Genomic DNA, 23084 nt, shown 5'->3' on the forward strand with positions numbered 1-23084 from the left:
AAGGCTGGTATGCACAGTAATTCAGGTGCTCTCAATATTAAATGAAAGCTAAATAAATTTTAGATTACTGTAAAGTAATATCTACTTTTAAAAGCCCAAAACTGCAAATGAATCTTTGCGAAAAAATCTACAATGTAATATTCAGTTCAATTTAAACATGAAAACTACAAATGTTTATGTCCTTTTCCTTCAGTTAATTTAACTAAGACCAGTCATACTAAAACAATTGTTCATCATTTATTTTATTCCCTTCCCTTTACTTCACAAGATCTTAATTTAATCAAAATACCAAAAATGAAATAAACATCAAATTACTTAAAATTTGGCAATAAAGAAAATATGGCATACTATTGTCTTTTTGATATCAATTTAGCAGGACAAAGCTTGATATGAGCTTGTTTTTATGTTATACATATATATGATAAATAAAAGCAGACATAACAGCTGAATTAAAAGCAGATATATTAACAGAAATAAAATGGATAAAATAAGAATCCCTGAAGAAAAGCCCAACATGACACAATTGAAAATGTAACAGGCTCAGTTTGAATTGAGTCTGTTCATTGGACAGTACTGTCAAGTGCAAACCACTTGTCCAACGGGCCCCCCTAGCACCGGCTGGGAAACGGAATTCAACATTTTAAAAATGAACTGCCAGTACAATTTTTAAACTCTGAAAATGTGTTTTATATGGCGGTCATCATGGGAACCTTCAATGTACATGTAAGTGCCCTTCCATTAAAAGCGGCATATGGTTTCCCCTGGTTTAAAAAAAACTGTTTTGCCCTTTAAACCCAGAAAACAATGGGGGGGAACTTAAAAAAAAATGGAAAATTTTGAAAGGGGGTCATAAAATAATTATGAAATCTTTCGATTTTTTAAGGGGAATTTTTTTTTTTTTTGGAGTTTTTTCTCTAGGGGAGTTTAAAACCCTGCCCCAAAAAATGATAAATAACCTATGTCTTAAATGTTTAAAATAAAAATAAGCTAAAAAATACTGAAGTCCCCTAATTTTTTAATTTTTCTATTACATTATATCATGTAAAATTCTCAAATTGTAATTAAAAGCATTAAAATAATGATATGTATTTGTTAAAACATTATTTACCTATTTTATATATGGTATGTAGAGCTATATCTAACTTTTTGTTCTTGTAATTATGAAAAAAAAAAAAGTAAATAATTATAAACAAAATTAAGAGACAAGATAATATTAAACATGGAGGGCTACATGTATGATGTACATATATATAGATCTACATGTACCTTGGACTTGATGATGTTTAAAATTAATAAACTTTGGCAATCGTCCAATAACCCCCTTGCTACACGGCTTCTTAATTTGTTACCAAGATGTTTTTTTTTCAGAAAAAAAGTGTCAACTTCCAACAATTTACCAAAAACAGGCAAAATGTGCACGAAGTGATCAGGGGACGAATAATTTGAGTTATTGACTCCGTCTCGAAATAATTTTTCAGAAAAATTGTCAAATGTATCGTCAAGAAATCAATTAGGAGTAAAACATTGGTTCTTTAGTAAACACGCTATTACGTATGTTTAATCATAATATCGGCATAATTTATCGGTAAATTTTTACTAAAATAGTAAACACACTTACCCTACTTTCACTTTGTATCCTAGCCCACCGGAAGTTCGTGACCATAAGCGCATAATGAGAAATAAATAAATAAATAACAGATATATAATCAAACTTGTACACTAACCTGTTAAAATAATGTATTTTCTTCCATCAAGTCCAATTATTAACAAGCAGCATTTTTTCAAAACATATTCAATTTCATTTTAAACTAGGTCATCATCCGCCATATTGAATTCAAATTTTCCCCCTAACTTCGTGACATGTAGAGTAGTCTCCCTTGATAGGCCACAGTACACTAATTCAGTGTTTTTCAGTGAGTTTGTTAAAAAATTACAACAGTTAATAAATTTAACTAAATAACAGTAACTGTCAAAACTTGCTAACTATATTTATTTTATTGTGTATTTCAGTCAATTACTCTTCATGTCTAGAAGAGCAGTGAGGACAGAAGAATTTTTCTGTTTTATCAACACTTTTTTTATTGGTACAGAATCCCAGATGAGTCCAGTGCTTACATGGGACATGGTTTTTGATACCATCACACTGTGCCCACTGTACAAATGTTACAGATTTCTTTTTAGCCAGACCAACAGGCTCAAAGTTACCACAAACACAGCAGACTTCACTGTCAATAATTGTTTCTGTGTCAGAGTCTGAAGATATACTAGCATTTACTGTTATATGGGAAGGGCCAGGCTGAGGTTCATTATCCATCTGAGCATGCATGACACTTTTTTTAATTTTGAATGATTTACTACCCTTTTTTGAAGTTGATTTTTTTATGACCTTTCTGATTTATTTCATGTTGTTTCATAGAATCAAGAACAGACTTAGCTGATAGATCCTTCCCTGAGACAATTCTACTCATGGTATTCCTAACCTTTTGCTTTGGTTTCTCACTCTTCACCTTCCTCAAAGTCATCTCCCTTTCCAATAAAAAATCCCCAGATGCATCCTTATCCACTACAAATACCCCCTTCAACAGTAGCCTGACTATCTGTATCAGTACATTCAGCCATATCAATATCTTGAAATACTACTGCTGGAACAAGACTCTCCTGAGGTACAGCAAATTTGTCAAATGGACATATTCCAGTCTTCTTGAAAGCTGACTGAAGATTTTCACTGGAAAGTGATTTTGTATAAGCCCTACATGCCAGTTGGCAGACATTGTACCTTGTGATATTGGTAGAATTCATGCGCATGAACTTATGACACTCATTGTTATATATCTTCTGGAATGGACCAAAAACAGCTACATCTAGGGGCTGTAAGATATGTGAGGTGTGGGCTGGAAGAACAAATATTATAATATTTTGACTCTTAGCCCATTCTACCAAGTCTACAGAGACATGAGACTTGTGGCCATCAAGGAGAAGTAAAAACAGGCTCTGCAGTACCACCAGGTAAGTACTTAATAAAATGCTCCTCAAGGTAAGTCCTAAATATTGCACTGTTAGACCAACCTGAATCACTTACAGTCCCACTTGCACCTGGAGAAGAACCTTCTAGTAACTCTGGGAGCATACGCTTACCCGGAAAAACAAAATACGGTGGAATAGCAATACCACCAGCACTACCACAACCTAAAATAGTTATAGTTTTACTTTTCCCAGTAGTCACAGCAGGTGGACCAGTAGAACATGAAACAATGTGAGGGGGCTTATGATTAAGTGAAATTCCCTTCTCATCCACATTAAATATTCTATGTGGTTTGTCAAGTAAATCATTCTTTGTGAGAGTAATAAGTAAATTACTGAAGTAAGCATTGACTGTTGCTTCACTTGTCATTTTAGCTCTAACATGTTCAATACTTCTGGGATTTGAAACTTTCACTTCCGGCCAACGTTTACGAAATCCATCCATCCACCTTAATGTCAATGGATTGTCTCTGGTTCTTTTACCAACACTAACTGCATACTCAGTTGCAATGTCTACACACTCTTGCATGGTGTAACCATAACCATAATTAGCCATAGTTTTAATATGCTGTACAATTTTGGCCTCTTCAAACATATTCAAAACAGGTTCTCTTCCAGTAGTGATACATTCAGGGTCTATCTTTCCTAACACTCTGTCTCTTAAAGTTTGTTGAGGCACACCAAATAATTTACTAGCCCTGAGAACAGGTGTTCCACTTTCAACAACAGACTTGTATGCATTTTGCAAGGCTGTGGGTGAATATGATCTGTACTTGGCCTTCAAATGCACAGGCTTTGCCTACAACAACAAGAAAAAACACTTAATTTTTCTGCTTGTTGATAAGAGACATGGGGTACAATTGATCAATATTTTTTTAGTTAGCCTTAGAGTAAACATTTTTTCAAAACGAGGCTGTCAAATCTAAATGTAAATACAGCAGACGGATAACTTTTTACAACTTGAAATGTTATTTTTCATGGAAAAAAATACTTTTTAAGAGAGGACATTTTTGGGAATAACAGAAAATACATTTTTACTACTGGTATGTGTATAAAGGTTGGTTTTTACCTGTTTAAAGCGCATTTTGGCATATAAATATCACGATGACATTTGTGACGACATGACCTAGTTACGTACAGTTGTTTACATCTCGCAGGTGCGCGCGTGATTTCACTGGATTCGTTTACAAAAAAGTCACGAACTTCCGGTAGTCACGAAGTTAGGGGGAATGACGATATTTTCCGAAAATTTCGAAGCGAGTTAGGTAAACAAGAACAACATGCGAATGAAACTGATAATGTTTAAAAACGTCAGTCTCAAACCATGCCACTAGTGTTAAACCCACAATCTTTTTCCTCTGCCTGCTTCATATGATGACTGTCCGAATAATTCCACGATATACAACAAATATCCATGAAAAGGTCTGAAACGTCGCGCATTTCCTGCTCTAGGTCAGCCATCTTGTTTTTGTTCAAACTCCTCGCAGCGGTTACTTCCCCTGATCTGTACAGTTAAAGTAGCAAAGCGTGACGTAACCGCTGTGAGGAGTTTGGTTTTTGTTACTATTTTTAGCACAGTCAGTGCTCTCCAGTCGGTAATTACAAGTAGAAAAACTGATATTAAACGAAATTTTCGCCTTAGGATAAAATTTGGATTTAGCTCAATACAGGATTGGAGCAATACCTCTAGACGCTTGCAGAAATCATGATCACAAAATAGACAAATATCGTTTTTTTCGCCGAATTTTACATTTTTCCTTCATTATCGTACTTGATTCGGTGTGAAAAGATGAATTAGACCTGTTAAAGTTCATTCCGTTGGGTAAAAAGACAAGATTTTAGCATTTTATCATTCAAGCGCCTTGTCCGGTATATACCGGAATACGGTATTTAGTGTGGTGCTCCAATCCTTTTTTTAGTCACAGCCATAAAATTTAAGTTGAGGAATTTCTTGCCTAAGGAATTCACTTAAGGGATTTTTGACTTCAAAAATAAGGGAAAATTTTACCTTAGGGAGTTTTCTTCAAGATAAGGACATTTTTCCCTTAAAACTTAAGATCCTTTATGAATACGGCCCCTTGTCTTTTTCAACAAATGAAACAAGAATTTTAATTCGTACTCAAAAAGTTCACTTCACTATAAATTACTTTTTTGGATAAGTTAATATCTTGATTGAACTTTGTAAATAAAAACATCCATATTGCTGTTTGATAAAAAAATCAATACCATACGCTTTAATCATAAACCATAACATAATGCGGACGAAAATAATGAAAACTAAATTTTTGAGTACGAATGAAAATGTTTGCTTTCCGTGCAGGCTTAGTAGACGGTAGAGATGTTGCGGAAACACAAAACACTTCCGTGTTGACGCAGAGAAAGAATGAGCACAAATCAGCGACCGATAGTGGCGACCCTTAACCCAGCGACCGATAGACGTTATTGAGATTATGCTGAGTTACCCCGCTTGAGTTAACGGTGTAACCGGTGAAGAGGTTAAATAATTCCTATTATTTATAAACATGAAAATGATCCTAGACGAGAAAGAATGGCCCTCTTTGGCCAAGGCATGTTTGGTAAAGAGTTGAATTACATAATTGAAATCACTTAAATTTTAAATTATCATATTTGCAGTCTCATGTACAGTATTTTTTTAATAGATCTATGTGAAGAAATGTGTTTTTTTAATATGTGAAGAAATGGATTGCTTTGCATTTACTAGGCTTGAGTTTGTCTAGATCATCTTACCTGTAGGATACCTGTAGGATGATTTTGGGCTCTGATGGAAGGGCCAAGCCCTTTTTAAGCCCCTCTTCTTTTGACAATCTTTCAGTACTTCTTCTTATTGCTCTCACCACTTCTATGTTTAATTATATATACTTTTATCTACTTCTGTTCACTCTGCTATACAATTATAACAGCATAATTTTTCAATAAACATTTTAAACTTTATATGGAGTGTCTCCGGTCCAGTGTTGGTCTAGTTTTATTTTAAATTCATGAACACTTTTTGAGTCTACTACATTTTTTGGCAAATTATTCCATGTTTTAATTACACGTCTTGAAAACTGATGTAGGCAATGAGTTGTTCTACTACGAGGCATTTCTAGTTTTAAATTATGTCCCCTTGTTGATGCCGAATAACTAAAAAAATTTTCAAAAACACAGTCATCTAAGTCTTTTACTTTTTTGAACGTCTGAAGCATGTCCCCTCTTAATCTGCGATGTATTAGACTTGGCAGTTTAAGCTTTTTAAGACGGTCAATATATGTCAGATCTTTTAATGATGAAACTAGTTTTGTTGCTCTTTGTTGAAGTTTTTCTAGACTTGATATATCTTTTATTAAATATGGATTCCACACAACATTTGCAAATTCAACATGAGGACGAATCAAAGCTGTATACAATTTCACAAAGGTGTATTCATCTAAAAATTCAAAAGACCGGTTAATAAGGCCTAAAATACTATTCGCCTTATTAATCTTTGTAGAAATATGTTTGCTAAATTTAAGATCTTTTTCAAAAATAACTCCTAGATCACATTCTTCTTGAGTATCCGATAAAGTCTTGTTATTCATAACATACTGTTTTTGAGGATTTGCATGACCATAATGCATCACCTTACATTTATCAACATTAAAGTTCATTTCCCCTGTAACATAGTGCAACCTGTAAATATTTTGCATGCTAGGATTTAATTGAATATAGGTAGGAAGTGTCTCCTTGTCTGGTACTTGTCTGGTCCCTGGAATTTTATTGAGTGAACCAGACTTGGAGACTGTGAGTGTACTTGTCAGATTCAACTGGACAGAGACAAATGGGGGGATTTGTTGCCAAGTCCGGCTCTGTTAACTGGTGACCTATACTGTAAAATTATTTGTTACATATTAATAAACTTTATTACTTTTGAAATATTTGCTTGACCTAAGAAAGAAGGAAGGCAGTGTATTTAAGGTAAATGTTATTATGAATGAGTATTAATTATTATACTTTTTACTTTGATGAAATGTGACCCCATAAAAGTGGGTATAGGTTAGTAGTACTATACAATAGCTACAAAATGAGACCAAATTTGAAGTCCTAGCATGACCTGGATGAAAGTAACAGTTGGTCACAATATCACTTTAACATGAAAATATAGACAAAAGGCCGCCCCTGTCAGTATGACACAAAATAGACAGAGATCAAAGAAATGTGACCCCATAAAAGTGGGTATAGGTAAGTAGTTCTATACAATAGCTACAAAATGAGACCAAATTTGAAGTCCTAGCATGACCTGGATGAAAGTAACAGTTGGTCACAATATTAAATTTCCATGATAATATAGAGAAAAGGTAGTCCCTGTCTGAATGACACAAAATAGACAGAGAACAAAGAAATGTGACCCCATAAAAGTGGGTATAGGTAAGTAGTTCTATACAATAGCTACAAAATGAGACCAAATTTGAAGTCCTAGCATGACCTGGAAGGAACTTACACTTTGTCCCAATATCACTGTAACATGAAAATATAGACAAAAGGCTGCCCCTGTCAGTATGACACAAAATAGACAGAGAACAAAGAAATGTGACCCCATGAAAGTGGGTATAGGTTAGTAGTTCTATACAATAGCTACAAAATGAGACCAAATTTGAAGTTCTAGCATGACCTGGATGAAAGTGACAGTTGGTCACAATATCAAATTTCCATGATAATATAGAGAAAAGGACGTCCCTGTCTGAATGACACAAAATAGACAGAGAACAAAGAAATGTGACCCCATAAAAGTGGGTATAGGTAAGTAGTTCTATACAATAGCTACAAAATGAGACCAAATTTGAAGTCCTAGCATGACCTGGATGAAAGTGACAGTTGGTCACAATATAAAATTTCCATGATAATATAGAGAAAAGGACGTCCCTGTCTGAATGACACAAAATAGACAGAGAACAAAGAAATGTGACCCCATAAAAGTGGGTATAGGTAAGTAGTTCTATACAATAGCTACAAAATGAGACCAAATTTGAAGTCCTAGCATGACCTGGATGAAAGTGACAGTTGGTCACAATATCAAATTTCCATGATAATATAGAGGAAAGGAAGTCCCTGTCTGAATGACACAAAATAGACAGAGAACAAAGAAATGTGACCCCATAAAAGTGGGTATAGGTAAGTAGTTCTATACAATAGCTACAAAATGAGACCAAATTTGAAGTCCTAGCATGACCTGGAAGGGACATACACTTTGTCCCAATATCACTTTAACATGAAAATATAGACAAAAGGCTGCCCTTGTCAGTATGACACAAAATAGACAGAGAACAAAGAAACGTGACCCAATGAAAGTGGGTATAGGTAAGTAGTTCTATACAATAGTTACAAAATGAGACCAAATTTGAAGTCCTAGCATGACCTGGATGAAAGTAACAGTTGGTCACAATATCAAATTTCCATGATAATATAGAGAAAAGGTCGTCCCTGTCTGAATGACACAAAATAGACAGAGAACAAAGAAATGTGACCCCATAAAAGGGGGTACAGGTATGTAGTACTATATAATAGCTACAAAATGAGACCAAATTTGAAGTCCTAGCATGACCTGGAAGGAACTTACACTTTGTCACAATATGACTGTAACATAAAAATATAGACAAAAGGCCGTCCCTGTCAGTATGACACAAAATAGACAGAGAAGAAAGAAATGTGACCCCATGAAAGGGGGTACAGGTATGTAGTACTATATAATAGCTACAAAATGAGACCAAATTTGAAGTCCTAGCATGACCTGGATGAAACTTACACTTTGTCACAATATGACTGTAACATAAAAATATAGACAAAAGGCCGTCCCTGTCAGTATGACACAAAATAGACAGAGAAGAAAGAAATGTGACCCCATAAAAGTGGGTATAGGTAAGTAGTTCTATACAATAGCTACAAAATGAGACCAAATTTGAAATCCTAGCATGACCTGGATGGAATGTACACTTAGTCACAATATCACTGTAACATGAAAATTTAGACAAACGGCCGCCCCTGTCAGTATGACACAAAATAGGCAGAGAACAAAGAAATGTGACCCCATAAAAGTGGGTATAGGTAAGTAGTTCTATACAATAGCTACAAAATGAGACCAAATTTGAAGTCCTAGCATGACCTGGAAGGGACATACACTTTGTTAGAATATTACACTCACATAAAAATATAGAGAAAAGGACGTCCCTGTCAGTATGACACAGAATAGACAGAGAACAAAGAAATGTGACCCCATGAAAGTGGGTATAGGTAAGTAGTACTATACAATAGCTACAAAATGAGACCAAATTTGAAGTCCTAGCATGACCTGGATGAAAGGTACAGTTGGTCCCAATATCAAATTTCCATCGAGAAAAGGACGTCCCTGTCTGAATGACACAAAAAAGACAGAGAACAAAGAAATGTGACACCATGAAAGTGGGTATAGGTTAGTAGTACTATACAATAGCTACAAAATGAGACCAAATTTGAAGTCCTAGCATGACCTGGATGGAATATACACTTAATCACAGTATCACTTTAACATGAAAATATTGACAAAAGGCCGCCCCTGTCAGTATGACACAAAATAGACAGAGATCAAAGAAATGTGACCCAATGAAAGTGGGTATAGCTTAGTAGTTCTATACAATAGCCACAATATGAGACAAAATTTGAAGTCCTAGCATGACCTGGAAGGGACATACACTTTGTTAGTATATTACACTCACATAAAAATATAGACAAAAGGACGTCCCTGTCAGTATGACACAAAATAGACAGAGAAGAAAGAAATGTGACCCCATAAAAGTGGGTATAGGTAAGTAGTTCTATACAATAGCTACAAAATGAGACCAAATTTGAAGTCCTAGCATGACCTGGAAGGGACATACACTTTGTTAGAATATTACACTCACATAAAAATATAGAGAAAAGGACGTCCCTGTCTGAATGACACAAAATAGACAGAGAACAAAGAAATGTGACCCCATAAAAGGGGGTACAGGTATGTAGTACTATATAATAGCTACAAAATGAGACCAAATTTGAAGTCCTAGCATGACCTGGATGAAACTTACACTTTGTCACAATATGACTGTAACATAAAAATATAGACAAAAGGCTGTCCCTGTCAGTATGACACAAAATAGACAGAGAACAAAGAAATGTGACCCCATAAAAGGGGGTATAGGTATGTAGTTCTATACAATAGCTACAAAATGAGAGCAAATTTAAAGTCCTATCATGACCTGAAAGAAAGTTACAGTTGGTCACAATATCAAATTTCCATGATAATATAGAGAAAAGGTCGTCCCTGTCTGAATGACACAAAATAGACAGAGAACAACGAAATGTGACCCCATGAAAGTGGGTATAGGTTAGTAGTACTATACAATAGCTACAAAATGAGACCAAATTTGAAGTCCTAGCATGACCTGGATGGAATGTACACTTAGTCCCAATATCACTTTAACATGAAAATATAGACAAAAGGCCGCCCCTGTCAGTATGACACAAAATAGACAGAGAACAAAGAAATGTGACCCCATGAAAGTGGGTATAGGTTAGTAGTTCTATACAATAGCTACAAAATGAGACCAAATTTGAAGTCCTAGCATGACCTGGATGAAAGTAACAGTTGGTCACAATATCAAATTTCCATGATAATATAGAGAAAAGGTCGTCCCTGTCTGAATGACACAAAATAGACAGAGAACAAAGAAATGTGACCCCATAAAAGGGGGTACAGGTATGTAGAACTATATAATAGCTACAAAATGAGACCAAATTTGAAGTCCTAGCATGACCTGGAAGGAACTTACACTTTGTCACAATATGACTGTAACATAAAAATATAGACAAAAGGCCGTCCCTGTCAGTATGACACAAAATAGACAGAGAAGAAAGAAATGTGACCCCATGAAAGTGGGTATAGGTTAGTAGTTCTATACAATAGCTACAAAATGAGACCAAATTTGAAGTACTAGCATGACCCCGATGGAATGTACACTTAGTCACAATATCACTGTAACATGAAAATTTAGACAAACGGCCGTCCCTGTCAGTATGACACAAAATAGACAGAGAAGAAAGAAATGTGACCCCATAAAAGTGGGTATAGGTAAGTAGTTCTATACAATAGCTACAAAATGAGACCAAATTTGAAATCCTAGCATGACCTGGATGGAATGTACACTTAGTCACAATATCACTGTAACATGAAAATTTAGACAAACGGCCGCCCCTGTCAGTATGACACAAAATAGGCAGAGAACAAAGAAATGTGACCCCATAAAAGTGGGTATAGGTAAGTAGTTCTATACAATAGCTACAAAATGAGACCAAATTTGAAGTCCTAGCATGACCTGGATGGAATGTACACTTAGTCACAATATCACTGTAACATGAAAATTTAGACAAACGGCCGCCCCTGTCAGTATGACACAAAATAGACAGAGAACAAAGAAATGTGACCCCATAAAAGGGGGTATAGGTATGTAGTACTATATAATAGCTACAAAATGAGACCAAATTTGAAGTCCTAGCATGACCTGGAAGGGACATACACTTTGTTAGAATATTACACTCACATAAAAATATAGAGAAAAGGACGTCCCTGTCAGTATGACACAGAATAGACAGAGAACAAAGAAATGTGACCCCATGAAAGTGGGTATAGGTAAGTAGTACTATACAATAGCTACAAAATGAGACCAAATTTGAAGTCCTAGCATGACCTGGATGAAAGTAACAGTTGGTCACAATATCAAATTCACATAAAAATATAGAGAAAAGGACGTCCCTGTCTGAATGACACAAAATAGACAGAGAACAAAGAAATGTGACCCCATAAAAGGGGGTATAGGTATGTAGTTCTATACAATAGCTACAAAATGAGAGCAAATTTAAAGTCCTATCATGACCTGAAAGAAAGTTACAGTTGGTCACAATATCAAATTTCCATGATAATATAGAGAAAAGGTCGTCCCTGTCTGAATGACACAAAATAGACAGAGAACAACGAAATGTGACCCCATGAAAGTGGGTATAGGTTAGTAGTACTATACAATAGCTACAAAATGAGACCAAATTTAAAGTCCTAGCATGACCTGGAAGGAACTTAAACTTTGTCCCACTATCACTTTAACAAGAAAATATAGACAAAAGGCCGCCCCTGTCAGTATGACACAAAATAGACGGAGAGCAAAGAAATGTGACCCCATAAAAGTGGGTATAGGTTAGTAGTTCTATACAATAGCTACAATATGAGACCAAATTTGAAGTCCTAGCATGACCTGGATGAAAGGTACAGTTTGTCCCAATATCAAATTTCCATCGAGAAAAGGACGTCCCTGTCTGAATGACACAAAAAAGACAGAGAACAAAGAAATGTGACACCATGAAAGGGGGTATAGGTATGTAGTACTATACAATAGTTACAAAATGAGACCAAATTTGAAGTCCTAGTATGACCTGGATGGAATATACACTTAATCACAGTATCACTTTAACATGAAAATATTGACAAAAGGCCGTCCCTGTCAGTATGACACAAAATAATCAGGGAACAAAGAAATGTGACCCCATAAAAGTGGGTATAGGTTAGTAGTTCTATACAATAGCCACAATATGAGACAAAATTTGAAGTCCTAGCATGACCTGGAAGGGACATACACTTTGTTAGTATATTACACTCACATAAAAATATAGAGAAAAGGACGTCCCTGTTAGTATGACACAAAAATAGACAGAGAACAAAGAAATGTGACCCCATGAAAGGAGGGAAAGGTATGTAGTTCTATGCAATAGCTTCAAAATGAGACCAAATTTAAAGTCCTAGCATGACCTGGATGAAAGTAACAGTTAGTCACACTATCACTTTAACATGAAAATATAGACAAAAGGTCGCCCCTTTCAGTATGACACAAAATAGACAGAGAACAAAGAAATGTGTCCCCATAAAAGTGTGAATAGGTGAGTAGTTCTATACAATAGTTACAAAATGAGACCAAATATGAAGTCCTAGCATGACCTGGATGAAAGTAACAGTTGGTCACAATATCAAATTCATGATAATATAGAGAAAAGGACGTCCCTGTCTGAATGACACAAAATAAAAAGAGAACAAAGAAATCTGACCCCTTTAAGGTGGCTATAAGTGAGTAGTATTATAAGATAGCTACAAAACGAGATCAAACCCCTTAAAAATTATGTGCCATATTAACTCCTCCAAAATTGATAATAAATTGATAAGTATTATTTATTTTCAGAAACCAGCTGTTCAAATGCCGACAGATGATGTGGTCATGTTGAATGGCATAACATTTGGATTTTTGACACCTGGTAAGAAAGAAGTGTTTCAGAATTGTAAGGATAACATATGCTACTTTTATAATATAAATAAGTAGCTTGTATGGAAATATCAGTTAAAGTATTTATTTTATTAATTTTTAGCTCGACTATTCGATAAGAATAAGTAGAGCTATTGCAGTCACCCGAGCGTCGGCGTCTGCGTCGGCGTAACCACTTATGTTAAAGTTTTTGTAATAGTTCAAATATTTTAAAAGTCCATTGACATATGGCTTTGAAACTTTGCACACTTGTTCACCATCATGACCCCAACCTGTAGACAGGAGGTGGTAACTCTATCAAGCATTTTGACAGAATTATGCCCTTTTTTCGACTTAGAATTTATGTTAAAGTTTTTGTAATAGTTCAAATATTTTCAAAGTTCATTGACATATGGCGGGAGGTAACTCTATCAACCATTTTGACAGAATTATGCCCCTTTTTCGACTTAGAATTTATGTTAAAGTTTTTGTAATACCTTAAATATTTTCCAAGTCCATTGACATATGGCTTTGAAACTTTGCACACTTGTTCACCATCATGACCCCAACTTGTAGACAGGAGGAGGTAACTCTATCAAGCATTTTGACAGAATTATGCCCCTTTTTCGACTTAGAATTTATGTTAAAGTTTTTGTAATACCTCAAATATTTTCAAAGTTCATTGACATATGGCTTTGAAACTTTGCACACTTGTTCACCATCATTACCCCAACCTGTAAACAGGAGGAGGTAACTGTATCAAGCATTTTTTTTTTACTATCAAGCACTAAGAATAGTCGAGCGTTGCTGTCCTACCGACAGCTCTTGTTGTTGTCAAAAAGTTGCTATTAGTTACTCCCGATATGACAGATTGTAATGGAGCAAATAATCATTTTTCAGAATATGAAACAAATTATTTATATTTAATATGAAATTTCCGCTGATTGAATTTTTTTAAATTTTGGAAATAGTATGTGATCATAATATTATGTTTACTGTGCATACCTTGATTATGGTGTAAATTTTAACAGTGAAGGAGTAGAAAATCCATACGTGTTTCAAGACATGCCCAAAGTAGAAGAAACACAAGATTTTTTTGAAGAAAAGCCTGTTAGCATGGTAAGTATAGACATAGTTGTATACCTGAAATATTCCCATTTCTTAAGGATTTTCAGACATACTGGCAAATATAATTTCAACTATAATTCAATTTATTTTCCAAATAAGAAACTTCTCATTATATTTACAGAAGAATTGAGCTTTGTTTTTGTACATTTTTTAAAAGAAAAAAAGAACTAAAATGACAGGGCTTTATTTCTATTGTTGAATCTTTATGCTTCCTGCAGAACTACAGCAATGTTTTGTAAATATCATTGTGTGAAACTGCACATTCGTCATTTATAATTTCTTATTTAAGCTGAATTTTATGCATAAATTAAACATTCATATCAAATTCAGTGTTGAATGACATTTCATGTTATGAGGACATGTATGAGACATGCACACCTCACTGAAATGGTATTCATCTGATTCTTTCTTTTTTTTAAATAAGTAAGGAAACCTAACAGTAATTTTGATAAGGATGTTTTCACCTGGAATACGTCATTCAATAAATTTTGTGAAAATAAATTTTGTTTTTAAGATTTTATCCTTTATTCTGTTTTGATATTTCAGGTGTAAAAATTATATCTCCATTGGACATATTTCCTGTTCTGTCAAATTCAGTGGTTGGTGTGGTTCATCACAGGTACTATTTCATTTCCACTTACTTTGAACAGAAATCATATTGGAAACCCAGATAAAAACTATTTTATGCTCATAAAGGTGGGCATATAAAAATTTTGAGATTTTTCTTAAAAAAGAGGGAGATTTTAGAATTTGCAATAAACAAAGAAGAAAGTTTTGACATCTAAAAGAGGGAGATTTCTTTAATGTGTGAAAATACCCCTTATTTTAAGAAAAATCTTTGAAAATATGGCTACAGAAAGTGGGAGTCTCCCGCTAAAAGTGGGAGAGTTCACATGTATGCTGTCTGTTGCTCCATATGTGCATCAGTCCTGACATCTTATATTGTCTGGGCTGTAACTTTATCATGCATTGAATTATGTTTGAATAACTTGGCACAAATGTTCAGAACATCCAGATAATGTGTCACAAGCAAGACCCATCACTACCTCAACTGTCCAGGTCAGACTTAGAGTATATGTAATGAAATCCTGTTTCCATGTCCAGACTGTAACTTTCTAAGACCTTGATTTATTTTTAAATAATTTGGCACATCATGACAGCATTTAACATATAACAACAATGGCTTACAGTTTAAAACTAAAGGAATCATGTATGCATGGTAAATCATCATTCATGGAGCGAATTTAAAATTTAAATTTACATGGCAGTATTGTTGAGCACGAGAATAGGACACAGACTACCTCTTTTTCGGGCATTTGGACAGCTGTTATTAAATTTCCATCTTCATCAAAGATCCAGAAATTCTATTTCGACCATAGTCATGTTTGTAGTGACCTCAGCAAATAAATAAATATCTATACATTGCCTCTCTCTGTAATAGGTTAATTCCATCTGGAATGAGTATGGAGAGTGATTTATATGTTTTAACAACTTGTTTACAATATGTTCTAGATAATTGAGTATACAAATATAAGTATATGTAGAAGTCAATTTTTTTTAAAGATGCTGCTCAGTTGCTAATAAACAACACTGTAGATCAAGCAACTGTTAATGTTTCTTCTGTTTAATTTCAGAGCCAAAGAGACATGTTGATTGGATTATCACTCTACCTGATTAAATACAAGTAGATGGATGTTTTCATTTGCTTTATTGATTGCCAGATGAATGTAGAATGATTTACAAATGTATTTAATCATCATAACAGTACAGTGCACTATGTACTTAACTTTCTGTATTAACTTGTTAGTGTGTTAACTGGATTTTTAGAAAGTACAGTTGTGATAGTCTGTCTGTAACAGCCACATTTATATTTGGTTGCAAAATGACATTCTCTTTTAATATGATCATATGTTGTAAAATATTTCATGTCCTCTTTCCATGATTTGCTTTTTTCACCATTAATTCACTTAATGACACTTAAGCAATAATAGTTCAGACAGAAATATTCAATATTTCAAGGAAAATGGTCAATATGATGAGATGTTTTTAAAATGCTCATGCTCACTTTGTTTGATTGTGATTGTCTGACTTTTTAACCATGTGAATGCGTTATTTGAAAAAAGGTGTAGCGTCAATCAAAAAATGTTGAGACTAAATTTTTGCTCAGATTTTGTAGCTATCGTATACTTGAATTTACTTGTACCATATTTTATTGGATCACATTTGTTGGTTAAATGACCATTTGTGTAATACTGACAAGGGCGGTTCTTTATTCTATATTTTTATGTGATATTGTGACAAAGTGTACCTCCATCCAGGTCATGATAGAAGTTTAAATTTGGTCTCATTTTGATGCTATTGCAAAGTACTACATACCTGTACCCATTTTCATTGGGTCACATTTCTTTCTTCTCTGTCTATTTTGTGTCACACTGTGTCACACTGACAGGGCGGTCCTTTATTCTATATTTTTATGTGAATGTGATATTGTGACAAAGTGTAACTTCCATCTAGGTCATGCTAAGACTTTAAATTTGGTCTCATTTTGAAGCTATTATATAGGACTTCATACCCGTACCCTCTTTTATGGGGTCACATTTCTTTATTTTTTGTCTATTTTGGGTTATACTGACAGGGGCGGCCTTTTCTCTATATTTTTATGTGAATGTGATATTGTGACAGAGTGTTACTTCCATCTAGGTCAAGCTAGGACTTTAAATTTGGTCTCATTTTGTAGATATTATATATAACTACATACCTGTACCCCCTTTCATGGGGTCACATTTCTTTATTTTTCGTCTATTTTGTGTCATACTGACAGGGGCGGCCTTTTCTCTATATTTTTATGTGAATGTGATATTGTGACAAAGTGTAACTTCCATCTAGGTCATGCTAGGACTTTTAATTTGGTCTCATTTTGAAGCTAATATATAGTTCTACATACCTGTACCCCCTTTTATGGGGTCACATTTCTTTATTATTTGTCTATTTTGGGTTAATCTGACAGGGGCGGCCTTTTCTCTATATTTTCATGGGAATGTGATATTGTGACAGAGTGTTACTTCCATCTAGGTCAAGCTAGGACTTTAAATTTGGTCTCATTTTGTAACTATTATATAGGACTACATACCTGTACCCCCTTTTATGGGGTCACATTTCTTTATTTTTCGTCTATTTTGTGTCATACTGACAGGGGCGGCCTTTTCTCTATATTTTTATGTGAATGTGATATTGTGACAAAGTGTAACTTCCATCTAGGTCATGCTAGGACTTTTAATTTGGTCTCATTTTGAAGCTTATATATAGTTCTATATACCTGTACCCCCTTTTATGGGGTCACATTTCTTTATTATTTGTCTATATTGGGTTAATCTGACAGGGGCGGCCTTTTCTCTTTATTTTCATGGGAATGTGATATTGTGACAAAGTGTAACTTCCATCTAGGTCAAGCTAGGACTTTAAATTTGGTCTCATTTTGTAACTATTATAGAGTACTACATACCTGTACCCCCTTTCATGGGGTCACATTTCTTTATTTTTTGTCTATTTTGGGTTATTCTGACAGGGGCGGCCTTTTCTCTATATTTTCATGGGAATGTGATATTGTGACAAAGTGTTACTTCCATCTAGGTCAAGCTAGGACTTTAAATTTGGTCTCATTTTGTAACTATTATATAGGACTTCATACCTGTACCCCCTTTCATGGGGTCACATTTCTTTATTTTTTGTCTATTTTGGGTTAATCTGACAGGGGCGGCCTTTTCTCTTTATTTTCATGGGAATGTGATATTGTGACAGAGTGTTACTTCCATCTAGGTCAAGCTAGGACTTTAAATTTGGTCTCATTTTGTAGATATTATATATAACTACATACCTGTACCCCCTTTCATGGGGTCACATTTCTTTATTTTTTGTCTATTTTGGGTTATTCTGACAGGGGCGGCCTTTTCTCTATATTTTCATGGGAATGTGATATTGTGACAAAGTGTTACTTCCATCTAGGTCAAGCTAGGACTTTAAATTTGGTCTCATTTTGTAACTATTATATAGGACTTCATACCTGTACCCCCTTTCATGGGGTCACATTTCTTTATTTTTTGTCTATTTTGGGTTAATCTGACAGGGGCGGCCTTTTCTCTATATTTTTATGTGAATGTGATATTGTGACAAAGTGTAACTTCCATCTAGGTCATGCTAGGACTTTTAATTTGGTCTCATTTTGTAGATATTATTTAGTACTACATAGCTGTACCCCTTTTCATGGGGTCACATTTCTTTATTTTTTGTCTATTTTGTGTCATACTGACAGGGGCGGCCTTTTCTCTATATTTTTATGTGAATGTGATATTGTGACAAAGTGTAACTTCCATCTAGGTCATGCTAGGACTTTTAATTTGGTCTCATTTTGAAGCTAATATATAGTTCTACATACCTGTACCCCCTTTTATGGGGTCACATTTCTTTATTATTTGTCTATATTGGGTTAATCTGACAGGGGCGGCCTTTTCTCTATATTTTCATGTGAATTTGATATTGTGACAAAGTGTAACTTCCATCTAGGTCATGCTAGGACTTTTAATTTGGTCTCATTTTGAACCTAATATATAGTTCTACATACCTGTACCCCCTTTTATGGGGTCACATTTCTTTATTATTTGTCTATATTGGGTTATTCTGACAGGGGCGGCCTTTTCTCTATATTTTTATGGGAATGTGATATTGTGACAAAGTGTAACTTCCATCTAGGTCATGCTAGGACTTTAAATTTGGTCTCATTTTGTAACTATTATAGAGTACTACATACCTGTACCCCCTTTCATGGGGTCACATTTCTTTATTTTTTGTCTATTTTGGGTTATTCTGACAGGGGCGGCCTTTTCTCTATATTTTCATGTGAATGTGATATTGTGACAAAGTGTAACTTCCATCTAGGTCAAGCTAGGACTTTAAATTTGGTCTCATTTTGTAACTATTATAGAGTACTACATACCTGTACCCCCTTTCATGGGGTCACATTTCTTTATTTTTTGTCTATTTTGGGTTATTCTGACAGGGGCGGCCTTTTCTCTATATTTTCATGGGAATGTGATATTGTGACAGAGTGTTACTTCCATCTAGGTCAAGCTAGGACTTTAAATTTGGTCTCATTTTGTAACTATTATATAGGACTACATACCTGTACCCCCTTTTATGGGGTCACATTTCTTTATTTTTTGTCTATTTTGGGTTATTCTGACAGGGGCGGCCTTTTCTCTATATTTTTATGTGAATGTGATATTGTGACAAATGTTACTTCCATCTAGGTCAAGCTAGGACTTTAAATTTGGTCTCATTTTGTAACTATTATATAGGACTTCATACCTGTACCCCCTTTCATGGGGTCACATTTCTTTATTTTTTGTCTATTTTGGGTTATTCTGACAGGGGCGGCCTTTTCTCTATATTTTCATGGGAATGTGATATTGTGACAAATGTTACTTCCATCTAGGTCAAGCTAGGACTTTAAATTTGGTCTCATTTTGTAACTATTATATAGTACTACATACCTGTACCCCCTTTCATGGGGTCACATTTCTTTATTTTTTGTCTATTTTGGGTTAATCTGACAGGGGCGGCCTTTTCTCTATATTTTTATGTGAATGTGATATTGTGACAAAGTGTAACTTCCATCTAGGTCATGCTAGGACTTTAAATTTGGTCTCATTTTGAAGCTATTATATAGGACTTCATACCTGTACCCCCTTTCATGGGGTCACATTTCTTTATTTTTTGTCTATTTTGGGTTAATCTGACAGGGGCGGCCTTTTCTCTATATTTTCATGGGAATGTGATATTGTGACAGAGTGTTACTTCCATCTAGGTCAAGCTAGGACTTTAAATTTGGTCTCATTTTGTAACTATTATAGAGTACTACATACCTGTACCCCCTTTCATGGGGTCACATTTCTTTATTTTTTGTCTATTTTGGGTTATTCTGACAGGGGCGGCCTTTTCTCTATATTTTCATGGGAATGTGATATTGTGACAAAGTGTTACTTCCATCTAGGTCAAGCTAGGACTTTAAATTTGGTCTCATTTTGTAACTATTATATAGTACTACATACCTGTACCCCCTTTCATGGGGTCACATTTCTTTATTTTTTGTCTATTTTGGGTTATTCTGACAGGGGCGGCCTTTTCTCTATATTTTCATGGGAATGTGATATTGTGACAAAGTGTAACTTCCATCTAGGTCATGCTAGGACTTTAAATTTGGTCTCATTTTGTAGATATTATATATAACTACATACCTGTACCCCCTTTCATGGGGTCACATTTCTTTATTTTTCGTCTATTTTGTGTCATACTGACAGGGGCGGCCTTTTCTCTATATTTTTATGTGAATGTGATATTGTGACAAAGTGTAACTTCCATCTAGGTCATGCTAGGACTTTTAATTTGGTCTCATTTTGTAACTATTATTTAGTACTACATAGCTGTACCCCTTTTCATGGGGTCACATTTCTTTATTATTTGTCTATATTGGGTTATTCTGACAGGGGCGGCCTTTTCTCTATATTTTTATGTGAATGTGATATTGTGACAAAGTGTAACTTCCATCTAGGTCATGCTAGAACTTTAAATTTGGTCTCATTTTGTAACTATTATAGAGTACTACATACCTGTACCCCCTTTCATGGGGTCACATTTCTTTATTTTTTGTCTATTTTGGGTTAATCTGACAGGGGCGGCCTTTTCTCTTTATTTTCATGGGAATGTGATATTGTGACAAAGTGTAACTTCCATCTAGGTCATGCTAGAACTTTAAATTTGGTCTCATTTTGTAACTATTATATAGGACTTCATACCTGTACCCCCTTTCATGGGGTCACATTTCTTTATTTTTTGTCTATTTTGGGTTAATCTGACAGGGGCGGCCTTTTCTCTATATTTTCATGGGAATGTGATATTGTGACAGAGTGTTACTTCCATCTAGGTCAAGCTAGGACTTTAAATTTGGTCTCATTTTGTAACTATTATATAGGACTACATACCTGTACCCCCTTTTATGGGGTCACATTTCTTTATTTTTTGTCTATTTTGGGTTATTCTGACAGGGGCGGCCTTTTCTCTTTATTTTCATGGGAATGTGATATTGTGACAGAGTGTTACTTCCATCTAGGTCAAGCTAGGACTTTAAATTTGGTCTCATTTTGAAGCTATTATATAGTACTACATACCTGTACCCCCTTTCATGGGGTCACATTTCTTTATTTTTTGTCTATTTTGGGTCATACTGACAGGAGCTGCCTGTATACTATATTTTTATGTGAATGTGATATTGTGACAAAGTTTAACCTCCATCTAGGTCATGCTAGAACTTTAAATTTGGTTTCATTTTGAAGCTATTGCATAGTACTACATACCTGTACCCCCTTTTATGGGGTCACATTTCTTTATTTTTTGTCTATTTTGGGTGAAACTGACGGGAGCGGCCTGTATACTATGTTTTTTTTTGTGAATGTGATATTGTGACAAAGTGTAACCTCCATCTAGGTCATGCTAAAACTTTAAATTTGGTCTCATTTTGAAGCTATTGCATAGTCCTACATACCTGTACCCCCTTTTATGGGGTCACATTTCTTTATTTTTTGTCTATTTTGTGTCATACTGACGGGGGCGGCCTTTATTCTATATTTTTATGTGAATGTGATATTGTGACAAAGTGTAACTTCCATCTAGGTCAAACTAGAACTTTAAATTTGGTCTTATTTTGAAGCTATTATATAGTACTACATACCTGTACCCCCTTTTATGGGGTCACATTTCTTTATTTTTTGTCTATTTTGGGTTATTGTGACAGGGGCGGCCTTTATTCTATATTTTTATGTGAATGTGATATTGTGACAAAGTGTAACTTCCATCTAGGTCATACTAGAACTTTAAATTTGGTCTCATTTTGAAGCTATTATATAGTACTACATACCTGTACCCGCTTTCATGGGGTCACATTTCTTTAATCTCTGTCTATTTTGGGTCATACTGACAAGGGCGGCCTTTTCTCTATATTTTTATGTGAATGTGACATTTTGAATAACTTAACTTTTTTCCAGGTGATTGTACGACTTTAAATTTTGCCTCATTTGTAGCTATTATTTAGTACATACTTATGGGGTTATATTTCTTTATTCTCTGTCTATTTTGTTTCATCCTACTTGTAGTGCAACTGTTGACCACAAGAAACTTTGTATACATACATGATTGTAACCTTTAACTTGTGTTTCAACTTTTGCGAAAGATATTGTCTGTATGATTGCTTTTACATGAACCGCTTTAATTAAAATGTAAGATCATGTTTACGGTAGTATGTGATTGTGTTAAAATGAGGAATTGTTGAATAAATCTTACTGAAATTTATTGTGAGTATTTTTTGTAAACCAAACAAGACTCCAACCCATGGTTATTGTTCTCGGGACAGTAATTAGTATACTGAGCAAGCACATTATTATAGTAACAATTGATATTTAATCCAAATGTTTACTTAAATAAGGTGCTCTTTAATTGGATTGATAACTGATCTATTAGCAAGACAGATGATGAGATCAATGAAAAAAAACCACACCCAGTAAA

The 23084-nt window shown here is 34.7% G+C and overlaps 1 protein-coding gene, 1 long non-coding RNA gene and 1 pseudogene across 5 annotated transcripts; 1 reads left to right on the forward strand and 2 right to left on the reverse strand.

The window, feature by feature from the left end:
* Positions 1 to 2556: 2556 nt before the first annotated feature.
* On the reverse strand, positions 2557 to 4266 carry LOC132748377 (uncharacterized; annotated as a pseudogene).
* Positions 4267 to 5400: 1134 nt separating this feature from the next.
* On the forward strand, positions 5401 to 22871 carry LOC132748374 (uncharacterized). Of its 4 annotated transcripts, none has more exons than XR_009628244.1 (6): positions 5401 to 5597; positions 13287 to 13359; positions 14378 to 14465; positions 15021 to 15093; positions 16109 to 21247; positions 21435 to 22871. It is a non-coding gene; the product is annotated as an uncharacterized LOC132748374 (long non-coding RNA). The 4 variants fall into 4 exon arrangements; XR_009628245.1 differs by having other exon boundaries at positions 16109 to 20689; XR_009628243.1 differs by having other exon boundaries at positions 5402 to 5597; positions 16109 to 20148; positions 20335 to 22871.
* LOC132748372 (uncharacterized) lies at positions 10310 to 12623 on the reverse strand. Its single transcript, XM_060737962.1, has 2 exons — positions 11568 to 12623; positions 10310 to 11381 (listed from the first exon to the last, which is right to left on the reverse strand). Exons 1-2 carry the CDS (start codon positions 11578 to 11580, stop codon positions 10486 to 10488), a joined length of 909 nt encoding a protein of 302 aa, XP_060593945.1. The 5' UTR covers positions 11581 to 12623; the 3' UTR covers positions 10310 to 10485.
* Positions 22872 to 23084: the final 213 nt, after the last annotated feature.

Source organism: Ruditapes philippinarum, unplaced genomic scaffold (genome assembly GCF_026571515.1).
Source record: "Ruditapes philippinarum isolate M1 unplaced genomic scaffold, ASM2657151v2 ctg1210_1_1_1_1, whole genome shotgun sequence".
Classification (NCBI taxonomy): Eukaryota; Metazoa; Mollusca; class Bivalvia; order Venerida; family Veneridae; genus Ruditapes; species Ruditapes philippinarum.